We start from the raw sequence: 19046 nt of genomic DNA, 5'->3' as shown, positions 1-19046 counted from the left end.
GATTGATGATTAAGTGAATACAATCCATCACGTGTCCCAAAAGTGCAGAGGTCCTCTGCAGATGAAGATGCTTAGAAAACCGAGGAGGACACCAAAGTGTTTGCGTGAGCAGTTGAAGATCAAGTCAGCAAACGATATCAGAATTCACAATGAGTTTGTGAGACTTGGAGAAATATTCAGGGGAAAAAACAGGAGGCAATACAAAGAAGATAACACAAAGTTTTACATGTAGACAGGAATGATTACATGCACAAACGCAGGGCAGGTAAAAGACTGATTGGCACCATACTACAGAAAACTTCCTCTGCCTGTGAGACACATGAACTAACTCTCACTGCTCCTGGCCCTTGTAAGGAGTCGGAGCTTCTTCTGAGTGCTGGGTCTGGTTCTGGTGCAGCACAAGAAGAAAGGTGGGGGTCACTGGAGACTGTCATACAGACTTATAAAAATATCTGTGAGGGGCAACTGCAGGACTTTTAATTTAAAACCAGAAAGGAGAAAACTAATGTGAGCTGGAGCACCTCTCCTGTGAGGACAGGCTGAGAGAGTTGGGGTTGTTCAGCCTGGAGAAGAGAAGGCTCCGGGGACACCTTATAGCCCCTTCCAGTACCTAAAGGGGCTACAGGAAAGATGGGAAGTGACTCTTTATGAGGGAGTGGAGCCATAGGACAAGGGGGAACAGTTTTAAACTGAAAGAGAGGAGATTTAGATTAGGTATTGTGAAGAAATACTTTACTGTGAGGGTGGTGAGACACCGGCCCAGGTTGCCCAGAGAAGCTGTGGATGTCCCATTCCTGGAGGCGTCCAAGGCCAGGCTGGACAGGGCTTTGGGCAACCTGGTGTGGTGGGAGGTGTCCCTGCCCAGGGCAGGGGGGTTGGAACTAGATGGCCTTTAAGGTCCCTTCCAACCGAAATCATTCTATGATTCAACGTGATAATAGTCCTGCAATATGAAAAAAAGCTACAAAGAGAAAAGAAACTGTTCTTCATGTTCTCTCAAGTATAGGAAGTAGAAATGGATTTACGTGACCATATGGAGGCTTTAGATGAGACATCAGAAAAATCTTCCTGACAGTAAAGGTATGTAAGCACAAAGCTAGATGCTGAGGGCATTTCTGGAGGCTTCTGAAAACACGCCTATCAAGTATGCGTGAGGAATGATAGATACAACGCTGATCCTGCCTTCAGGAAGGGGGTGGACTAGATGGTCTCTTGGCCTTTTCTGCTGTATTTTCTAGGTTGTCTGTGAAAAAAGCCACATACTCGTCTAAAAGCTGTATCTCGAGGTGCACATTTCCACAGGGACTGAGTTAAAGCTGAACAATGATTTTGATTCTGGCATGTCTTCCCTGTGGAAAGCTTGATTTGTAACCTTAACTGGTACTAGGAGGAGAGATGGATTTTCTTGTCTCCACCCCTCCTGCTTGTCTTTGCCTTCCCCATCCCTGGCTTCTCACCCCAGCCCCTGCCTGCTCCCTCAGCCACATCCCCACTCTTCCCACTGCTCACCCAGGCTTAAACCTCCCTGCTTCCCTGGTGCTGGTTGAGCAGCTTCCAAACCATCTTAAGCACAGGGAGCTTCTTGCTCCCAGTTTGAAATCTCAGTCTGGGGCTTTGCATCTCCTCATCTGCCCCAGGCAGCACTGCCCAGATGTGGGCTGCAGCACGATCCCTGCAAAAGGAACCTCAGAGGAATTCAGCTGCCAAATTCTTCTTAAGTTTCTATGGAGTGTGTGTGAACCCTGCTTATAGACCAGTCCAACTTGGAAGGGGGAACTTTCCCAAGGAAGCCAGAAGACACACTCTTTACAAATCACTGGTATTCATCTCCCTACTCAAGCCAAATTTATATTTCTGCTGCCGTCACAGGAAACTTTTCCAATAAAAGACTGCAAAATGTCCTAATATGAACAAAACATATTTCCCTGGTCTCAGTCATGGTTAAATAATTTGGGCTGAAAACCCATACTCCATTTCACCTACTCATTTAAAAATGATAACCTTGTATTGGAAATCTGGTACAGGTAAACTGAGTCCAAACTGGCAGATGACATGGTAAGTCCTTGAAAACAACATTTTGCAACATAAATTTCAGTAACAGACAGAGCTGCTATCCCTTCTACAATAAGTACCAACATAAGTTCCCGATGACCTTTAAAATGGCTAAAAACAAATTTAAAATGTTGAAGACGCAGATGCAGAAATCCCAGGGAGAGTGCAGTTCATTTAGTGCTCTACCTTCCTGCAACCCAAATATCAAGCAAGTCTGAAAAGACATTTGCTTTTGAGCTACTTCATATGAAAGGGACATAAAAAAATGTGAAATTGATTTAATTGAATATTTTTGTATTAATTATTAAAACTGCAGACAAAACACAACTCAGAAAATGACTAAAAATGACGGAATCGGTGATCTGTAATTTACTCTATCATCTCTTCTCTTACCTGCCACCGAAGAACAAGAGGAACCCACTCCTTGAAGGGACCTGGCAATAAACAGTAATGCGTAGCTTCCAGAGAAGGCAAACACTACAGAAAAAAAAAAAACAGAGGTAAATTTTTAAAATTAGATTAACTCTAACTAGGTTAAAAAGTTAGAACTCTGGAAACTATCACAAAAACTTCATACAATTCAGTCAAGTGTTTACAGTGACTTGTGCCACTTTCAATGCTAACTGCATTATTTTCTCTTATTGCATTTAGATGTGTCAGTGTTGAATTGCTCTCAGGTGTCTAAGCCTCCCGGTAACACAGAATGCAAGCGCACAAGCAGTTTTAACTAATTACTTAGGATTTGATTACATCCTGCTCTGATTCAGCTGCACACAGAAGGAGTTAAAGACCTTTCTTCCCAGCCTTGCCTCCCCACACCGCTTCATTTAAGGCTGCCCACTCTGAAGCTCCAGGCATTCAGGGAGAGCAGGATTCAACATGCACGCACCCGCATACATGTACTGATGTTTTCCCCAGTAAATAAAGGGGTGGAGAGAGGTTTTACCCTGGTGTCGCCAGCTCTGCAATGGCTGGAGGTGCAGAGAAGGCAGCTCCACCCATTCAAGGGCCGTAGCAAGTTCCTGATCCTCCCAAGAGCAGACCACCAGAGGTACCTCTCTGTCTCTCTCCTCATTTCACGCCTGGCAACACTCTGCGTTTTGGGAACAGAGCGCCTGGTTGCTGCACTCATCAGTCCAGCTAAATTCCCTATCCACAACATCAGAAAGCAGGAGCATCCCAGAAACCCAAGCCCATCTCTGTTTGTAGAGCCTCTGTCATGGTCAGTACCATTAAATCTACAGTGAGTTTTTGAAAACTTTTTTAAAGCTCCTATCTGTTGCCCGCCTGAGGAATTTTGCCAGGCAGCTTATAGCTGGGGGAAGCCGTTACGCACCAACTAAACCCAAGATCCACGTGCACTTCTCCCACCTACCCTGCGGCATTGTGCCTCTCGGGCTTTTCACCAAGTCTTACAAAAATCCCTACGCATGCAGACAGAGAAAAATCGAGGAAGAAGTATGCCGGCAAATCAACAGTATACTCCCCTCTGCCATGAATTAGGCTTAGTATTATCTCCAACCGAACCAAAATTTGTCTAACAAGTTCCTAAAATGCAGTGACCCTAAGACCAGGTAATCTCCAGCACTTCAGTCCCCTGGATGATACAGTTTTAACCTCGTTATTCCTTCTCTTATGTACAGTGGCCATGGAAAACTGTTCCCTTCCTTTTTGTCATAGACTCTGATAGGCCTTACATCTGCCTTCTAAAGCAGACACGGTTCTTTCATCGTTCCTCACGGGCTTCTAATGATCCTTGATGTTCTCCTCTGTACTCTTTCCATCTGGGCCGCAGTTTTCAGTGCCATGCCAAAACTGAACATAAAACAGCAGCTGAAGCCTTATCAATGCCATTAGAGCAGACAAATTATCTCAGCTGACTTGCAGGCTATGCTCCTGTTTGCACATCCCACAGCGATGTTTAGCAGCGCTATGATACTGTTGACTCATATTCTACTCGTGAGCCCCTGAAGCCTCACGATCTTTCTGATAAGCCCCTACGACAGCTAGTTGTTAAGGACCCTGCAGAATAGCCCTCTCATGGTTGATAGCTCTCCCATGGCTATCAGTTTAAAACTGAGCACCACTTCATATTACAAGAACCTGAGAGAAAGATTCAGCTAAGAAAGAGACCTGCCGAGATGGGATGGAAGGTGGTGAATTCCTTAGAGCATGTTCATAAGAACATACTTGTCAAATCCCATCAGCACCACCACCCACATGGCACAGCCAGCCTTAAATTTTCCTTGGAAATCAGTCCCTCTACATCAACAAGAATAATTCCTAGTGACAATTATTATAGGTCATTTATTTAAAAGTTGCATCTGGGCCAGACCAAATAAGATGTGGACACTTACTGATTGTTGACACAAACATGATGCAGAAGCCAGCGAACAGTGGGATCTGGTAGCCTATTCTGGAAAACAAAATGAACATTGACATTTCTGGAATTGTCTCACTGACATTTTGAGTTAGACTTCCTCACACACCGCAAAAACCCAACCTGTAGCTCCTTGGTAGGCTTTGACTCACATAGTGTGGACCACATGATCAAACTTGTCCATGTTACAAATGCCTTTTCATCTGGTGCAGCAGACTTTGTATCTGAAATCCCTGGAAGAAATTCTTCCCTCATGAGAATCTGATTGCCCTGTTCTCATTCCATTGTAACTGTTCCCAATAAAGCCCCTCCGGGCCTCCATGGGGTTGCCAAGGATATGAGAAAGGAAGATTTGTCTGAGCATACTGAGCTTTGAAATACCCCAGTAGTGTTTCAGTGCTCATCTGTTTCCACCCTCATGAGACAATGACTATAACGAGACACGGTCAAACCAATGGCTTTTTTACTGGAAAAATTTGTCATCCGCTTTGTTGGGAGTTCTGCCTCAGCCAGGAAAACTGGAAGAGTCCCAAGGAGCCTGAGAATAATATTTTTGCTTTCTGTGGTTTTAGGAGTAAAAATGGAGCTGATCAAAGCTTTCTTCATCTGCCCACTTCTTCATTATGACTCTAAACAGCCTGTAGAAATGCCTGGTTGCTATAAGTATTTTCAAGTTTCCAGGAAATAGAGAATTTTCTGTCTGGAAAGCAGATGCATTTTTTTTTTGAGCAGCTAAAATCATAATTTCAACAAAAAATTCACAATATACTATTTTTCACACCATTAAAATTCTACTGTAGAATCAAAAACATTACCCGGGTAGCCCTTAAGACAACCTGTATATTCTGTTCAGCACGCTTTATTCACAGCTTCTTTTTTCATAGGCTTGTGCATTTCAAATGTATTTGCAAAGACATTATTTAATGGCTAAATTCTCCAACGATGGACAATGCTTTTCAAAGGGGTACTGACTGACTTCCATTTCCAATGATTTGACCGTATTGGGCATTTATATTGGCAGCATTGGCTTAAGGAGGTCAAACAAATAATGGAAGAGTCTATAATTCCTTTTTATTTTTAATAACAGCAGTCCCTGCACAGATAAACCAACCTAATTATTCTGAGCTTCGTTTTGTCATTAATATAATTTTTATACAAGTAAGGACCATGGGTAATGGAAAACTCTCTGAAGTGCAGGGCTTGATGTTTATTAAATGTCTCATTCTAACACTTGAGTTTTGTGAACGAAAGAAATCTAGCATGCACATTTCTACATGCCACAGAAATCTCTAATGAAGAACCTTTTTGCCTTAAATGTTGTCGCTACATTAAAAATATGACAAAAGGGTAGCGTGGATTCTTCTAGTTGAAACGTGTAAGTGGGTGTTACAAATATCCAGCAGAGACTAGTTACTCGTGTGGTACTTCACTGGACTGGTGTCTCCAAATTAAATCTCTAGCACTATCACCGACTTCCTCTGTGGTCTTACGATAATCATTTTAGTCTCTCAGCACACCTTGATACATGACCTGTAAGAAAATAATACTACCTTTTTTTGGTCTGCTCTATTTAAAGTGGACGATTTTTCCAAGGCTGCCTCTTCTCTTACTGCATAATAGGTATTATACAACAGGATGCTAATCTCCACTGATGTTTCTATGTACATGAGGAAATAAAAAACGACCTGTTACCATCTTCAAGGGGGCACTTCCCAGGGAAGTGGGCTTGGGTGGAACAGGCCGCAGAGAGTTTGACCATAACTGCTTTGATTTTTGGATTTTTCAATTAAAAAAGGACCAATAGAAGTACAGATGAAAACAACTCTGCAACTCTACTGCCGTTGGTGAGCGATATCATCTTTCTCCGTGGTATGAAAGCAAAAGTTAAATGTCCTTATGCCTTATTCCATTGCAAAGTAAAGTAGGGTTGTGTCTATCAAGGCCATCCCAGAGGTATTTTAGGAGGGACAGTGTGGTGGAGAAGGCTGATTTCAGCACGGAAGTCAAGCAATTCTTAGACTTGACACAGGGGCCATGAGACAGCAATTTGCTTCTGCTACAAGTACGCTGAATTAAAATTTGGTTATTTTCATGAAGACCAGTGCCATCGAGATTGGCTCCCACATTCATGTTTCCATCATATGAGCTGTGAAATCTTCCACAAACATTAATGAGATAAAAAGAGAAGGGCTATCATGCTAGTTCTAAATGATACTCTATCAAGCTAAAGCAGATTTAAATTTGTCCACTAGGCTTCCTACACTTGGACAGTTTCTGGTGGTTGAAAGCTGTAGGAAAACCAGTATTTTGGAAGTCACTTTCAGCGCTCAATGAAATAATGTCCTAGCATTGTTCTTAATTTTTGCAGCCGCAGGTATTATTCCTCCTTTATCTTGGACAAACAGGCTCACAGCAAGGTGTGAAGCGCTACGTAGCAGAGGGTGACGAGGGCAGAACTGGAACAGAACTCAGTCTTACTCTCGCTACCCAGCAGACCATGATGCTTTATCACATATACCAAGGTCTAACACATAACTTTTCCTCCAGACAGAAATTAAGCATTTCAGAACCAGACCGTGTGTGGGCACAGCTAGTGCTGCGCAAAGTCTGCATTGCCAGTGATCCGTCATACAAGACGACGCAAAGGTACACGGGTCAGCACATGACATGCATCTGCGCGGAATTTAACAAGTCGTTATAATCCTCTGGAAAGCTAAAAATTGCCTGGAGCTTCACCCACAATTTGGGGATGCACGATTCTGGTGTGCTGCCCCTGCGTGAGACCGCTGAACCTCTAGAAGTCGTGGTTGCTTTTGCTCAGGGGACAGTCTTACCCACATCCAGCTGGCATTTGGTTAGATATGCAGATTGCCTTTTCCTGCATAATCTTAGCAAACCCTGCCTCCTCCTGAAATAGCAGCACTAATTAGTTGGCAGTTGTGCCCCCACAAGTGTCTAATCTGCAGCTGCATTCCCTGATGTGTCTAGCAGATATTAGAGAGCCCAGAGTGGGAGCTTTTGCTAAACAGTTACACTATATAACATAAATAATCACAAAAAGGAGAGGTCCTACCTGTAACAGCCAACTATTCAGTGATTCAGTCCCTTGGTCCTGGGCCATTCATGTTCTGGATACGTGAAACCTGTGAATATGCAGTTTCTGCTTCTCGGCCATGACATGACATGCTCCATCACAGTTATCTCTACATTTTGTTCCTCTGCATGTGTGCAACACAAAAGAATATTATAGCCTGTCTTGTTTCTTCTTTTTTTCTCGTTACCATGCTCAAGCATGTCATGCCTCTGTACTTGGCACTGGTGAGGCCTCACCTCGAGTGCTGTGTTCGGTTCTGGGCCTGTCTGTACAAGAGGGACATTGAAGTGCTGGAGCGTGTCCAGAGGAGAGCTGCCAGGCTGGTGAGGGGTCTGGAGACCAGGTCATATGAGGAGAGGCTGAGGGAGCTGGGCATGTTTAGCTTGGAGAAGAGGAGGCTGAAGGGAGACCTCATTGCCCTCTACAACTCCCTGAAAGGAGGGTGTACAGAGGTGGGTGTTGGCCTCTTCTCCCAGATGAATAATGACAGGACCAGAGGAAATGGTCTGAAGTTGCGGCAGGGGGGGTTTAGATTAGATGTTAGGAAGAATGACTTTACTGAAAGAGTGGTCAGGCACTGGAACAGCCTGCCCAGGGAGGGGGTTGAGTCACCATCCCTAGAGGTGTTTAAGAAACGTCTAGATGTGGCACTTCAGGGCATGCTCTAGTGACAGAGATTGTAGGTTGTTTGGTTGGACTCGATGATCTCAAAGGTCCTTCCCAACCATGAAGATTCTATGATTCTATGATTTTCTCAGGCATTCCTTTCAAAACTCTCCAAGAGAATCTGAAGCAGAGTCCAGCATGTTTCACTGAGGCTACCTGCAGCTAAAACTGCTTCCTACAAGTATTTATGACATCTGAAAAAGCCAGAGTCATTAGTTGAAGGAGGGAGAGGAAAAGCTGCCGCTGACGGAGAATGCCTAAATTACTCTGTTTCAGTGTCGTGTTGACCTCAGATTGCAGGACTGTTTGGAAGTGGATTATACCCATTAATAAGGTTACCCTACAATAAGACAACCATTTGATGGATCCTGTGCAGCAGTGAACCAAAGGTTACACTGACCAGGTTAGCAGCTGTGGATGATTAGAGCTTAATTATCCATTCATTACAGTGCTGCAAATCCACTGATTTCAACCCTGTTGCCATACAGCTACAGCCGTTCCACTGCGAGCACCCCTTGTTACGTCTGTCCTGGTGGGCAGTATGGCTGTCTTCTTCACTGCCAGTGAAGACTGAGGAGGATGTATGGCAAGAAGAGTATTTTCCTTGAGGTTATGAACTGCTGAATGTGTGTGAAGGTAAGGAAGAACGTGCAGGGTCAGCAGGGACAGGGAATGTCCGTGGTCCGTGCGCTCTCCACCTCACCTCCATGCTCCACGCCCTAGCACAGGGTAGGCAGAGGGGCTTTGTCCCACCTGCAGAATTGGTCATTTCTGTCATCTGCCAAAACCTCAAAGGAAAGCTTACAGAGGAACTGAAATAAGCAGTTACAAATGCTATTTATCTCTCTGCCTCCTTCTTTGTGTGTATCTTCGTCATGAACATATCACGGTCCTACACGCTCCCTCTTGCATGCAAAGACCTTCAAAGCTGTAGTCAGACTGGAGTAAAAATGATGATGAAAATACTTGTCCTTTTTTTAATGATTTTTGAGGCCAATATTGGATAAGCACAAAGTTAAAACCACATATTTTTTCAGACTGTTAAATAAAGGGAGGGAGGGACCTGGCAGGGGAGACATTCATCGGCTCCAGTGGATTGTGGGGCCAGCACAGCTGGGCTCACAGCCTCATTCATAGAGCTCGGTGTGAATTAGAAAAAAATAATGGAGCAAATCGGTTAATTATAGCGGGCACAGCAGCCTTTTGCCCACTCTCCTCACTGGAAAGGTTTAGGCAGAGCCTTCAAGTCTCCAGTGCATCCTCCTCACAAAGCGCCCTGTAGCAAGTGCTGTGACATTTGTGTAATTTCTTACCAATTTCACTACAAGTGAAAATAAAACGTGCGTCTGAGCCACAAAGATCTTGTCAGCCCTGCCCTGAAACCATCCCACGGTGGGAAGTGTGTGGTCACACCTTATGGCAAAGCCACCACCTGGCATTTCCTTTGCCCGGACTTTTTTAGACCAAAGGTAAATTGTGTTGTTTCATGAATTGCCAACCAGTTCCCTAAGCCAGGTGTGTGTTTTGTCTGGTATTCCACAGAAAAAGCTGGGCTTTGCCTATGAAATATTTTTAGCAGAACTTCTTGAATGAAACCAATTTTGAAATTTATTTTAAAAAGCTACACCTCCAGTAGTTATAGGAAAAAAGGAAAAACTGCCTACAAAACTTCCAGAAAACCTAAAATAAAGTAACAATTTTCACAGACCCATATGAATGGAACACCCTGTTGCATCCTGTGCAAACTCAAGCGCTCAAAGCCAGAGCCTCCTGAAAGCCAGGAGCTCCACACTTGATTAAAAATCTAAACCACTCCTGAACAACTGTATTTGATTGAGAAATAAAAACCACAAACACAGTGTGCTACCTATTTGAAAAAGAAACTTACTGAGCATCTTAACAAACTGTGCACGCTGATCTCGAGCTAAGCAACAAATCCTCCTTTAAGCTGTGATTTTTTGCTGAAATTTTGCAAAAGTAATAGCGGCAGTAACAATTATCACTAAACGGCTTATCAGCGGTACGAAAGAGTCTTTATAATGGGAACTCAGATATTTCCTGTTTCATTTGTAGTAATCACAATTTTCACACTGCTTTTTAACCGATCATACACACGTTGATATTAGGAAACGTCAGCTTTAGGGTTTGGTTTTTTTCCGATGACTTCTACAGTTAATTGATAAATGTGTTAACTGATCCCACTAAGCATTTCTCAGAAGAAAGGCAGATCCTGGTACCAAGATACAAATAACGCATGAAGGAAAACCAGTAATCCTTAAATCTAATTTAGGGCCACTTTGCCACTAAGGCACTCATTTCAGCTGCATGAGAGAAGTCTCTGTCGCACAGGACGCTGGGGTGATGTGCTCCTTGCTTTTCCTTTTCCCACTTGGTGGGCATCCGAGCTCCCAAACCTGCCCCTGTGATTGCGGTGACACACTCAGCCCCCTGCAAAAAACCCCCTGGGCTGTTTCCAGGAGGAAATCTCAGCTCACAGCACTGATGTTCACACTGGTGTGTTGCCAACCCTGCTCCCAATAGCGAAGGGAGATGCTACAAGAACATCTCCAGCCCCATCCCTAAACCTGAGGATGTGCCCCCTCTATCCCCACAGCCGGCTCCAGGGGAGAGGTGTGACCCCCTGCCTTGGCACAGGCACCACCAGGCTCCGGTCCCCTGACGCGCAGGCACACAGGGCGGCACCGGGAGGGACACCACCCTCTTGCTTAGGCAGACGTCTACCAGAGAAAGAGCGGAGATCGTATCTACGGTATGACGTAACCACGCTATCGAAAAAGCCATCGACAACGGCGAGCATATTATTGCCTTTCTCCTGGTTTGGCAGGTTGTGTAAATAATGATACTAACAGAGAAAAGTAAACATCAATAGGGCAATAATTTAGTCAACTAGGAAAATCTAGAAGAATACTTAAAGGACTATTATGAAAATATTATTTGATGTTCTGTTGCTTTGCCTGTGGGTGAGCTGTCATATCCTCACAAAACAAAACAGAAAATCCAGGTAATAACAAAAATCTGTTTATCTCCTCAACTTGCAGCCATATTTGTAGAAAAGTAATTTTGCAATGGCATACTTATATCTGTGTAGGCGGCACACAGGAGATAAGGTGAAATGAGAGAGGAATGAAACTGTCTCATTTAAAGCTTTTGTGTTTAGATCAATTCCACAGATTGAATTCAGGTTGAATTCACAACACTGTGCGTCAAACCGCCGCTGAGCCCTCAGTTGGATACTCTTCTATCAGATTGAAATTAAACACTCAGATAATATATATATATAAGCTGTAAAATCTAAGAAAGGTAGTTTTGGCTTCAAACCCTGAAATACGTAGCATTAAAAGGCGTTGGTTGTTTTGGTTATTGCCACGTATGATAAGCATTGACTGCTTAAACAAAAATGTTTCGCAAGGACAAATTTCTGCGGCATATTATTTTCTGAAAGGAAAATTTATTACTTATAAAATAAGCTTAAATAAGGAATATGAAAATCCGTGACCTGACTAAATACAATTTGGAGTATATTTCCTGCAGAGATTGATCTCGTATTTGGTTTGGGAGGACTGCAGCTGCTTCTGGGGGGAACAGTTACACAAAATGCTACGAATAAAATTAAATTAATTCTTGACATCAGAAATTTAAATGATATTATAAATACTTTTTAGTATCTGTGTAAACATCATTAGTACTCAGAATTTTTGGGGGAGGGGTTATAAGTCATTGATATTGGTGCTTATACCCTTTATCCTGGCTCAAATAGATTTTCTATAATGTACCATTTAAACATATTTTGTTGAAGATATCATATTTATGCGAGAATTCAGAGAGAACAATTTGAAGGCTGGCCTAGATCGTGTACTGATGGAAATCTGTGATCCACTGAACTTGGTGATGAACACGGCATCAGCAAAGTTTGATGCTTTCTCATTTTTCACTGAAGTCCACGCGAATTTCCCACCAATTCTTACCTCAGATGACTCCGAATCACTGAATACCAAATGGCACCGAGAGCTGTGGGTGTCCGTGAGAGCAAGGGAGGGATCTGAACCCTGCCTACAGCTTCAATATCACGTTTGCCTGATGTAGGTGTAACAGACGTATCATCAATTCACAGTGCTGCCTAAATACTGAGCGGTAGCAGCTTTTGGCTCCATACAGCTGGACTGAAGGAACTTCAACACCATTTCAGAAAAAGTTTCTAGAAGAACTAGAGAGCTCAGGACTTGAAGGAAAAGTGTATGATACTGAACGTATCAAATGGCTCGTGTGCAGCTTACCAGTTTATTTTTGGACAGGGTAAAGGCATTTAGATCTGTTCATCAATCACTAAAATATTCCTCCAGATAAAGTGAGAAGGCCAGTTAAGTCAGGGCCACAACAGAATTAAAAATACTTGGTTTGAAATACTAGCCTGGACTACAACATCAATGTAAACTCCCACCTGAGTAACGCAGCAGAAATAACGTACCTGTTTGTCAGCGGCCCTATGAAGGGGTTAGTGATTAGCTGCACTGTTGCTTTTGAAGCAAACAAGAGCCCGACTTGAACATTTTCATTCAGCAGGTCCTTATCTTCCTTGGGGCAATCAGATGGGGAAGGAGTCACATTTACTGTCATTTGTTCTGTCTGAGTGTGATGCAGCTCTCTGGGTCGTGTCTTATCAGATTCGTTTCCCGTAACCATCGTCGAGTTGTCGTAGTAGGAGAAGATGCTCTGAAAATTGTCCATCGTTGTTGAGACTACGTTAGGCGTAGTAGTCTGGATTTGTGTGGCATTTTTCTCATGTTTGATGCTGTAAAGGTAACTGGGAATTATTGGCACTGGAAAAACAAATAGAATAATATTGGCATCTTACTATCAGGTTATTTGTAAATGGAATCACTAAATTTTCTTGTTTGCTTTGCCATAGATTAGGAAATACAAGGCTTTCCAACAGAGCATATTAGTAAGGATTTTGAACGGCGGAAACACAGAACTAAAATAGAACTTTACTCAAGGGAAAAAACACACCCATAACTCAGAAGTGCAATTTAAACCAAAAAAAAGTTCTTCTACATTCATCTTTATTTTTTGTCAGTTTTCATAAATATAAGATTTTCTACACAGACATCATTCAGAAAGCAAAATATATCAAAACCCATGTCTGAAGAGTCTGTGTTGCACGTGACTGCCCAAGTCCATTTATCAGATTGTGAAAACATGAAAGATGAGAAAAGCATTGAAACCATTGTAAAACCAAAATATAGAAAATGTAGTAAAACACATTTCCAAAATAAACCACAAAAAATATTGTTTAAGTAACAGCCATAAGGAAGAAAACGTAACGCTCCTGTATTAAGTAATCAGAACTAATGTGTTGATGCTTGCGTGTCTCATTATTTTTTTAAAATTTACATTGAAAAGATCATCCAGAAGGGACCTTCTTTATATGCTTTAGGATCTTAGCTGCAATTTAATTACATTAATACGTATCTCAGAAATTAGCATTTCAGAATTTGTAAAAACAGATGTCAGGTTCATTCCGTTTAACCCTAGTGACAGAATCACCCCTCTTTGTCTTGCATCTCTTCCTGCAAAAGCCCACTCTTTCAATAAGTGTGCAAACTATGATAATTTCTAGGGCTTCTAGCACACGTGTTACTGAATAAGTAATTAAATGTTAATACCTGTATAAGAAAGTATATTCATGTAAAAAAAAAAATCCAAAATCGACTTGATAAAAATATATATGTTTTTAGCTAAAGGTCTACATTGTGGCATCAGCTTTTAAGCTGAAGTTCCCCAAGAAATTTCGGAGTCTGATTCAGAAGCTGACACTGCAGCATCATCCGAGAGCCGGCTCTGCACAGCCCAATTCACCTCCAAGAGAAGCATGTGCATTCATGCGTGTGCCTGTGTGGGCATCCATGAACCACTAGTTTCTCTGAACCCTTGAAAGTCATATCAACATTTGAATTTGCTAAAACTACCCGTGAAAAATGTTTCAGGCATTTTATTTGAGTAGATTCCTAAATCTTGACACTATGCCACTGAAGCCAGTAAAAGTTGCATCGTTGACTTTGATCAAAACTTAGTATTTCATTAAACCAACTCACAGAAGTGCTTTTCTTAAAACCCAGTGAGATAGTTTTCTTATTAATCTCTCATTTTAAGATGACTGGGGAGGGGAAGAGAAACTATCGCAAGGAAACAGGCATCTCCAATGTTATCTAGCCTGTTGTTTCAGTTGCATGACCACAGGAGAAAAAAACGATGATGAGCTAAAAATACTGTTATCTGTCGTTCTGTGAAGCGTTAGTGGCATTTAGTGGAAAAAAAAAAAAAAAAAGAATTATGAAGACCCTTTGATACCATTCCTTATCCTGCAATTAACACAGAAATAGGGCAAGACTTTGATGTGTATGGCAGCGTGTTTGCAATACCTAGAATAACATTTGTGCTTAAAAAAAAAAAAAATAAAAATCAGTGCTTGGAAATGTTTGGTTGGAGCGCATTAATCGTGCATTTCAGGGAGTACATCTGTCACCGGAGATTATTTCTGGCATAAATCGGGAGGGGAAAAGAAGAAAAAACAACAACAAACCCGCACCAAAAGCCGTTGTACCTACCGACGACCGTCAGCAGCATGTTGTCCAGGAGCAGGGCGATGAAGACGATGAGGAGGATGAGTTTCCTGGACTGCCGGCTCTCCCGGAGCCAGCGGAGGAGGCTGAACTCGCCCCAAGCCATGCTCCCCGGCTCCCGGCTGCAGAGAGACACAAAGGCCATTAGGGGCGACCGGGAACAAGGCGGGGGAGCCCGGGCGGTGTCCCCTCACCCCCCCCAAACCCCGCCGCCCCGCTCCGCGCATCCCCCCGCGGAGCGCACCCGGCTCCCGGCGCAGGTCCCCGTCCAGCCGCACGCTGCGAGCCGGCAGGGCAGGAGCGGGGAGGAGGAGGAGGAGGAGGAGGAGGAGGAGGCACCTCTGGTCCCCGTGTGAGCCCAGGGAGCGCTGGCGCAGGGTAGGGGGACTCCCCTCCTCTCCCCTGCGGGGCGACCGGCGGGCGAGCCGGGCTGCGGGCGGGGCTACCGCGGCAACACCGCCTTGTGCCACCGAGATGCGCCCAAACACATACGGGGCGGGGGGGGGGAGTCGCTGCTCATACGCTTAAACAGGCGGGCGGTGTGCTCGATCGGCCAGCCAGAGCGAAATGGTGCCGCTGATGGATTCTTTTTCCTCGAATAAGGAATTTGCACCATTTGGCATTTAAATTGCTCATTTTTCTTGCCGGTACAGAAGTCCGAGTGTTGTACCCAGCCTGTGGCATTTGTTCGTCATCAGTATGAGTTTTTCTTCTCAATCTATGTTAGAAAAGGGATCAACTGTGCATTGAACTGAACAAGAAACACGTTTTAACGAAGACTTCTTTTTGTATAATGTTGTTTTTCATCTCACGTAATACACTTTTAGTCACCCAGTACTGAACTCTTGTGAACTGTTCTTTGCTTCACTGTCTTCACTGAGCTTGACTTTTGGTAAAGCCCACTGAATGCAAGGGAAGTCTCTTAAAGAGTTTATTGGTCCCAGAACCAAACGTCAGGCTGAAGCTGACGGCAGCATCGCTACGCAAATCGTTTATTTCTTTAACTACATTGCCTGCTGTGTGTGCTAACCGGTTTAGTGGTGCTCATTTTGAATGCGATATGATTTCATTACCAACACAGGTTTCTTCTGAAGCGATGTTCCGACTTATGCTGGTGCTTCTGTAGCAGCACTCCTTTCATGCTCTAAACACTCAGTTTCAGGAATAACGAAAGATATTTACACTGTGGAATTTTGCTAATGTGTGTAACAGTAGAAGATAAATGTTTATGGTCTAAATTGCTCTCTTAGGTCCTAATCCATCTCTGGGTGAAGTTTAACAGGCCTTGGGAATGGGAGTAAATTTTCATGACAGCGTGTTATTGGCTATGCGCAGATTTTTCTAAAAATAATGAAAGGTGGGAGAGGATGCGCTGATAGCACATCTCTTCTTTTGCATGTAGGTAGCTTTGATTTTATTTCACATGTCCACCACGTATTATTTTTATATGGGACCTATTATGCTGGTACATGACAAATATCACCCGAGGCCATTAATAAGCTATTGATTCTTGAATGATGGCTTGTAAACTGTTCGTCTTTCCCAATTTTTTTTTAACCAGCAACTTCAGGAGTTCGGCACATTCATGTTTGAAGTTGAATTTCCAAAACAGAGCTTCTGCTTCTGTAATCAGAGGAAATAGAAAAAAAAAAATGTACAATCTACTGGACTGGACTGGGGAGAAGTGTTTCGTCTTCCAAGTACCAGATCCTGAAGGCGTTTGTACAGTAAGTTACATCATTGAGTTGAGAACTTGTGTGGAGCGCAGCAGGAGAACGAGGACACTGGCTCTGCTTAGCAGCAGCAGCAGCATTAATATCGGAACGGGTCTGCTGGTGAAATGTCAATAGCAATATTCTACCAGGAGAACACGGGTCTGGGTGTTTCATATTCCCAGCAGTTCACAGGAGAGTTAACTGCCAGCGGTGCTGCTCTCTCTGTCACCTGCCAGAAAGCAGACGTGGAGAGAAACAACACGCTGCCATTTTCCTGCCGTTTCTGATGAGGGACATGATTATAGAAGCAACTTCCCTCTCTCTCCGTATCACCTCCGTGACAAGGTGAACCTCCCATTCCCCCACCTCCCCTCCCAGTTCTTTATTCTGGAATATTTCTCCTCTTCATCCGTCTATTGCTGCGATGCTGGTACTCACACCGACAGCACCCGGCCACTCTGCTTTGCTGGACTTTAAATCCCCCCTCTTTTCTGCTCTCCTAGTTCCTCTTGCCTTCAGCCAATTGATTGTTCAACAAATAATTTTTAAAATTATATATGCAAAATCACGCCTGCACTGTTAGCATGGGTAGGCATGAGAGCATTTGATTACACTTATTTGCATGTAAAGGTGCCTAATCACGCACAGGTTCTATCTCTTTACTAATCTATCCGATTAAACTGTGGTTACCTCTAGGGAGTGAGCAGGTCAGGAACCTGCCAGGTTTGCTGCTCTGCAGGTGTAAACTGTATTCAGGCAAATAGTGATTCCCCCACTAACATTTATTTATCTTTAATTGATGACTTCGTGCCTACCAAAGAACAAGCAGAAACAGAATAGGAGCACAGCCAAAGCAGCAATTACTTTTGGGAAGCTGTTGATGATTTGGTTTTCCTACTGAACTTTTTACTATTCTATAATCGTTAATTAAGATTGGTCAAATAGGAGGGAAGAAAAGCCACGGGATTTTCCTCCCGTTGTTATTTGAGCTTTCGGTAGAACAGTTGAGCAAATTTCACGCTTCGAAAAACACTAGCCAGCTCCACCTCTTGTTAAGTCTCTACCTTTTATTTGCTTTAGCTATCCCTTCAAGTATACATGTGCTTATTACACCCAGATTTAACATTATCGCTTTACTAATTTTTAATAAGAAATATTTATGAACTCTGAAATAAGTTCCCAAAGCACTTATTTATTTAGGAATCAGGATTTTGAGGACTTACAAATGCTCCCCTCTGAGTGAAACACCCCTGAGCCATTAGGGCACAGGCTAAAGGCACGGAGCATCATAAAGCTGGTGATGAAAAATACGCTTTAACGTGGTACGTGACTCTTAGGCTTTGGCAGAATGAATGGTAGACTCTCCTGAATCCCCTCTGCGGTGCCACAGAGCCTGCGTAGCCAAGTGAACTATGCAGACAAATAAAATAGCCATAAACACGCGTGCAACGATACGGTAAATAATCACCAGCCTGGAAATGATGTTGGAGAATACTGCTGCTTAGCAGGCAAAATTTTGACCCCATCTGAAAGTTCCTCTGTGGCAAGAGGTCCTGGGTGCTGCCGTGGGACGCGGCACGATGTCATTACAAGCACTGGGGAGAAGTGACATTTTGCCAATTTGCCAACAGGTTCCTTAAATGCTGAAATTTAGAAAAAATTGCTTCTGGTTCTCACCACCGAGGCTGAGAAATGCACTCCCTTGCCGGCTTTTGTGGGGAAATTAATCCCTTTCAAAGCTGTCTCTTTTTAAGATTTACATTTATTTTTAGCGCTTGGAGTTGGATTTGCAATAATTCATCATTATCTTAGCTTTCTGTATGAATTAATCATTTGCAGTTATTGCTATTGGGGAAAATTCCTGCTATAAATAATTTGTACAATTTCAGTTGGAAGACATACCTGGCAGCTTCTGTTTTACTAAGAACAAGTAGTATACTTAGTCAGCTTTTTCAGCCTTTGTAGCTCTTTCAAGACTTTTTTTTTTTTTCCTTTGTGCCCAACAGTCATGCTACTAATTACTCTGTAGTAAGCCTGTGTGGTGGGTAGTTCCACTGAATAATGCATCTCCCCTTCTCCAGGCGCCGAGGATATGCGTTGTGTTTTAATCTTCTGCCATGTAGCCTGGAGTGAGTATATGTGTGAATGTGTGTATTTATATATGTACGATTGCTCACTGTGGCAGGTAATGTTCAGGGGAGAGAGGAAAAAAAGTGGAAATTTTGCTTTCAAGAGGGCCACTCATCAATTAATCCATAATGCTAAACATTTCTTTAGATGAACATCTGAGGCTATGAGGGGTTCATCTTTAAAGCTGGAAAGACTCAGGGTGGAGAGGGGGCGTGCGGGGGAAGCAGAGATATTACACAGCTCACGTGTCGCTGCTAAAAAAGAAGCAAAACATGACTTTGCGCAGAAACAACAAGGTCAATTTGAATGTAGGAACAGAGGGCAGCCATTTCCCCACGCACCGGGAAACTGCGGCAGGAGGTGCAGGC

At 43.2% G+C, this 19046-nt stretch overlaps 1 protein-coding gene across 3 annotated transcripts in view; it reads right to left on the bottom strand.

Annotated features, from left to right (window-relative positions):
• SLC18A2 (solute carrier family 18 member A2) overlaps nt 1-15255 on the bottom strand; it is a 32759-nt gene extending 17504 nt beyond the window's left edge. The window contains exons 1-5 of one of the 3 annotated variants that reach the window (XM_054204793.1): nt 15173-15255; nt 14800-14955; nt 12679-13002; nt 4410-4468; nt 2446-2529 (exon numbers count right to left, since the gene is read on the bottom strand). In XM_054204793.1, the coding sequence (XP_054060768.1) occupies nt 2446-2529; nt 4410-4468; nt 12679-13002; nt 14800-14939 (607 nt within the window). In that variant the 5' untranslated portion in view covers nt 14940-14955; nt 15173-15255. Of the gene's footprint in view, nt 1-2445; nt 2530-4409; nt 4469-12678; nt 13031-14799; nt 14956-15077 lie in introns of all 3 variants that reach the window. The other 2 variants (XM_054204791.1, XM_054204792.1) reach the window with 2 other exon arrangements.
• Between the last annotated feature and the right edge of the window lie 3791 nt (nt 15256-19046).

This window comes from Rissa tridactyla, chromosome 6 (assembly GCF_028500815.1).
Source record: "Rissa tridactyla isolate bRisTri1 chromosome 6, bRisTri1.patW.cur.20221130, whole genome shotgun sequence".
Lineage (NCBI taxonomy): Eukaryota > Metazoa > Chordata > Aves > Charadriiformes > Laridae > Rissa > Rissa tridactyla.
This window is presented reverse-complemented; position numbering and strand designations above follow the sequence as displayed.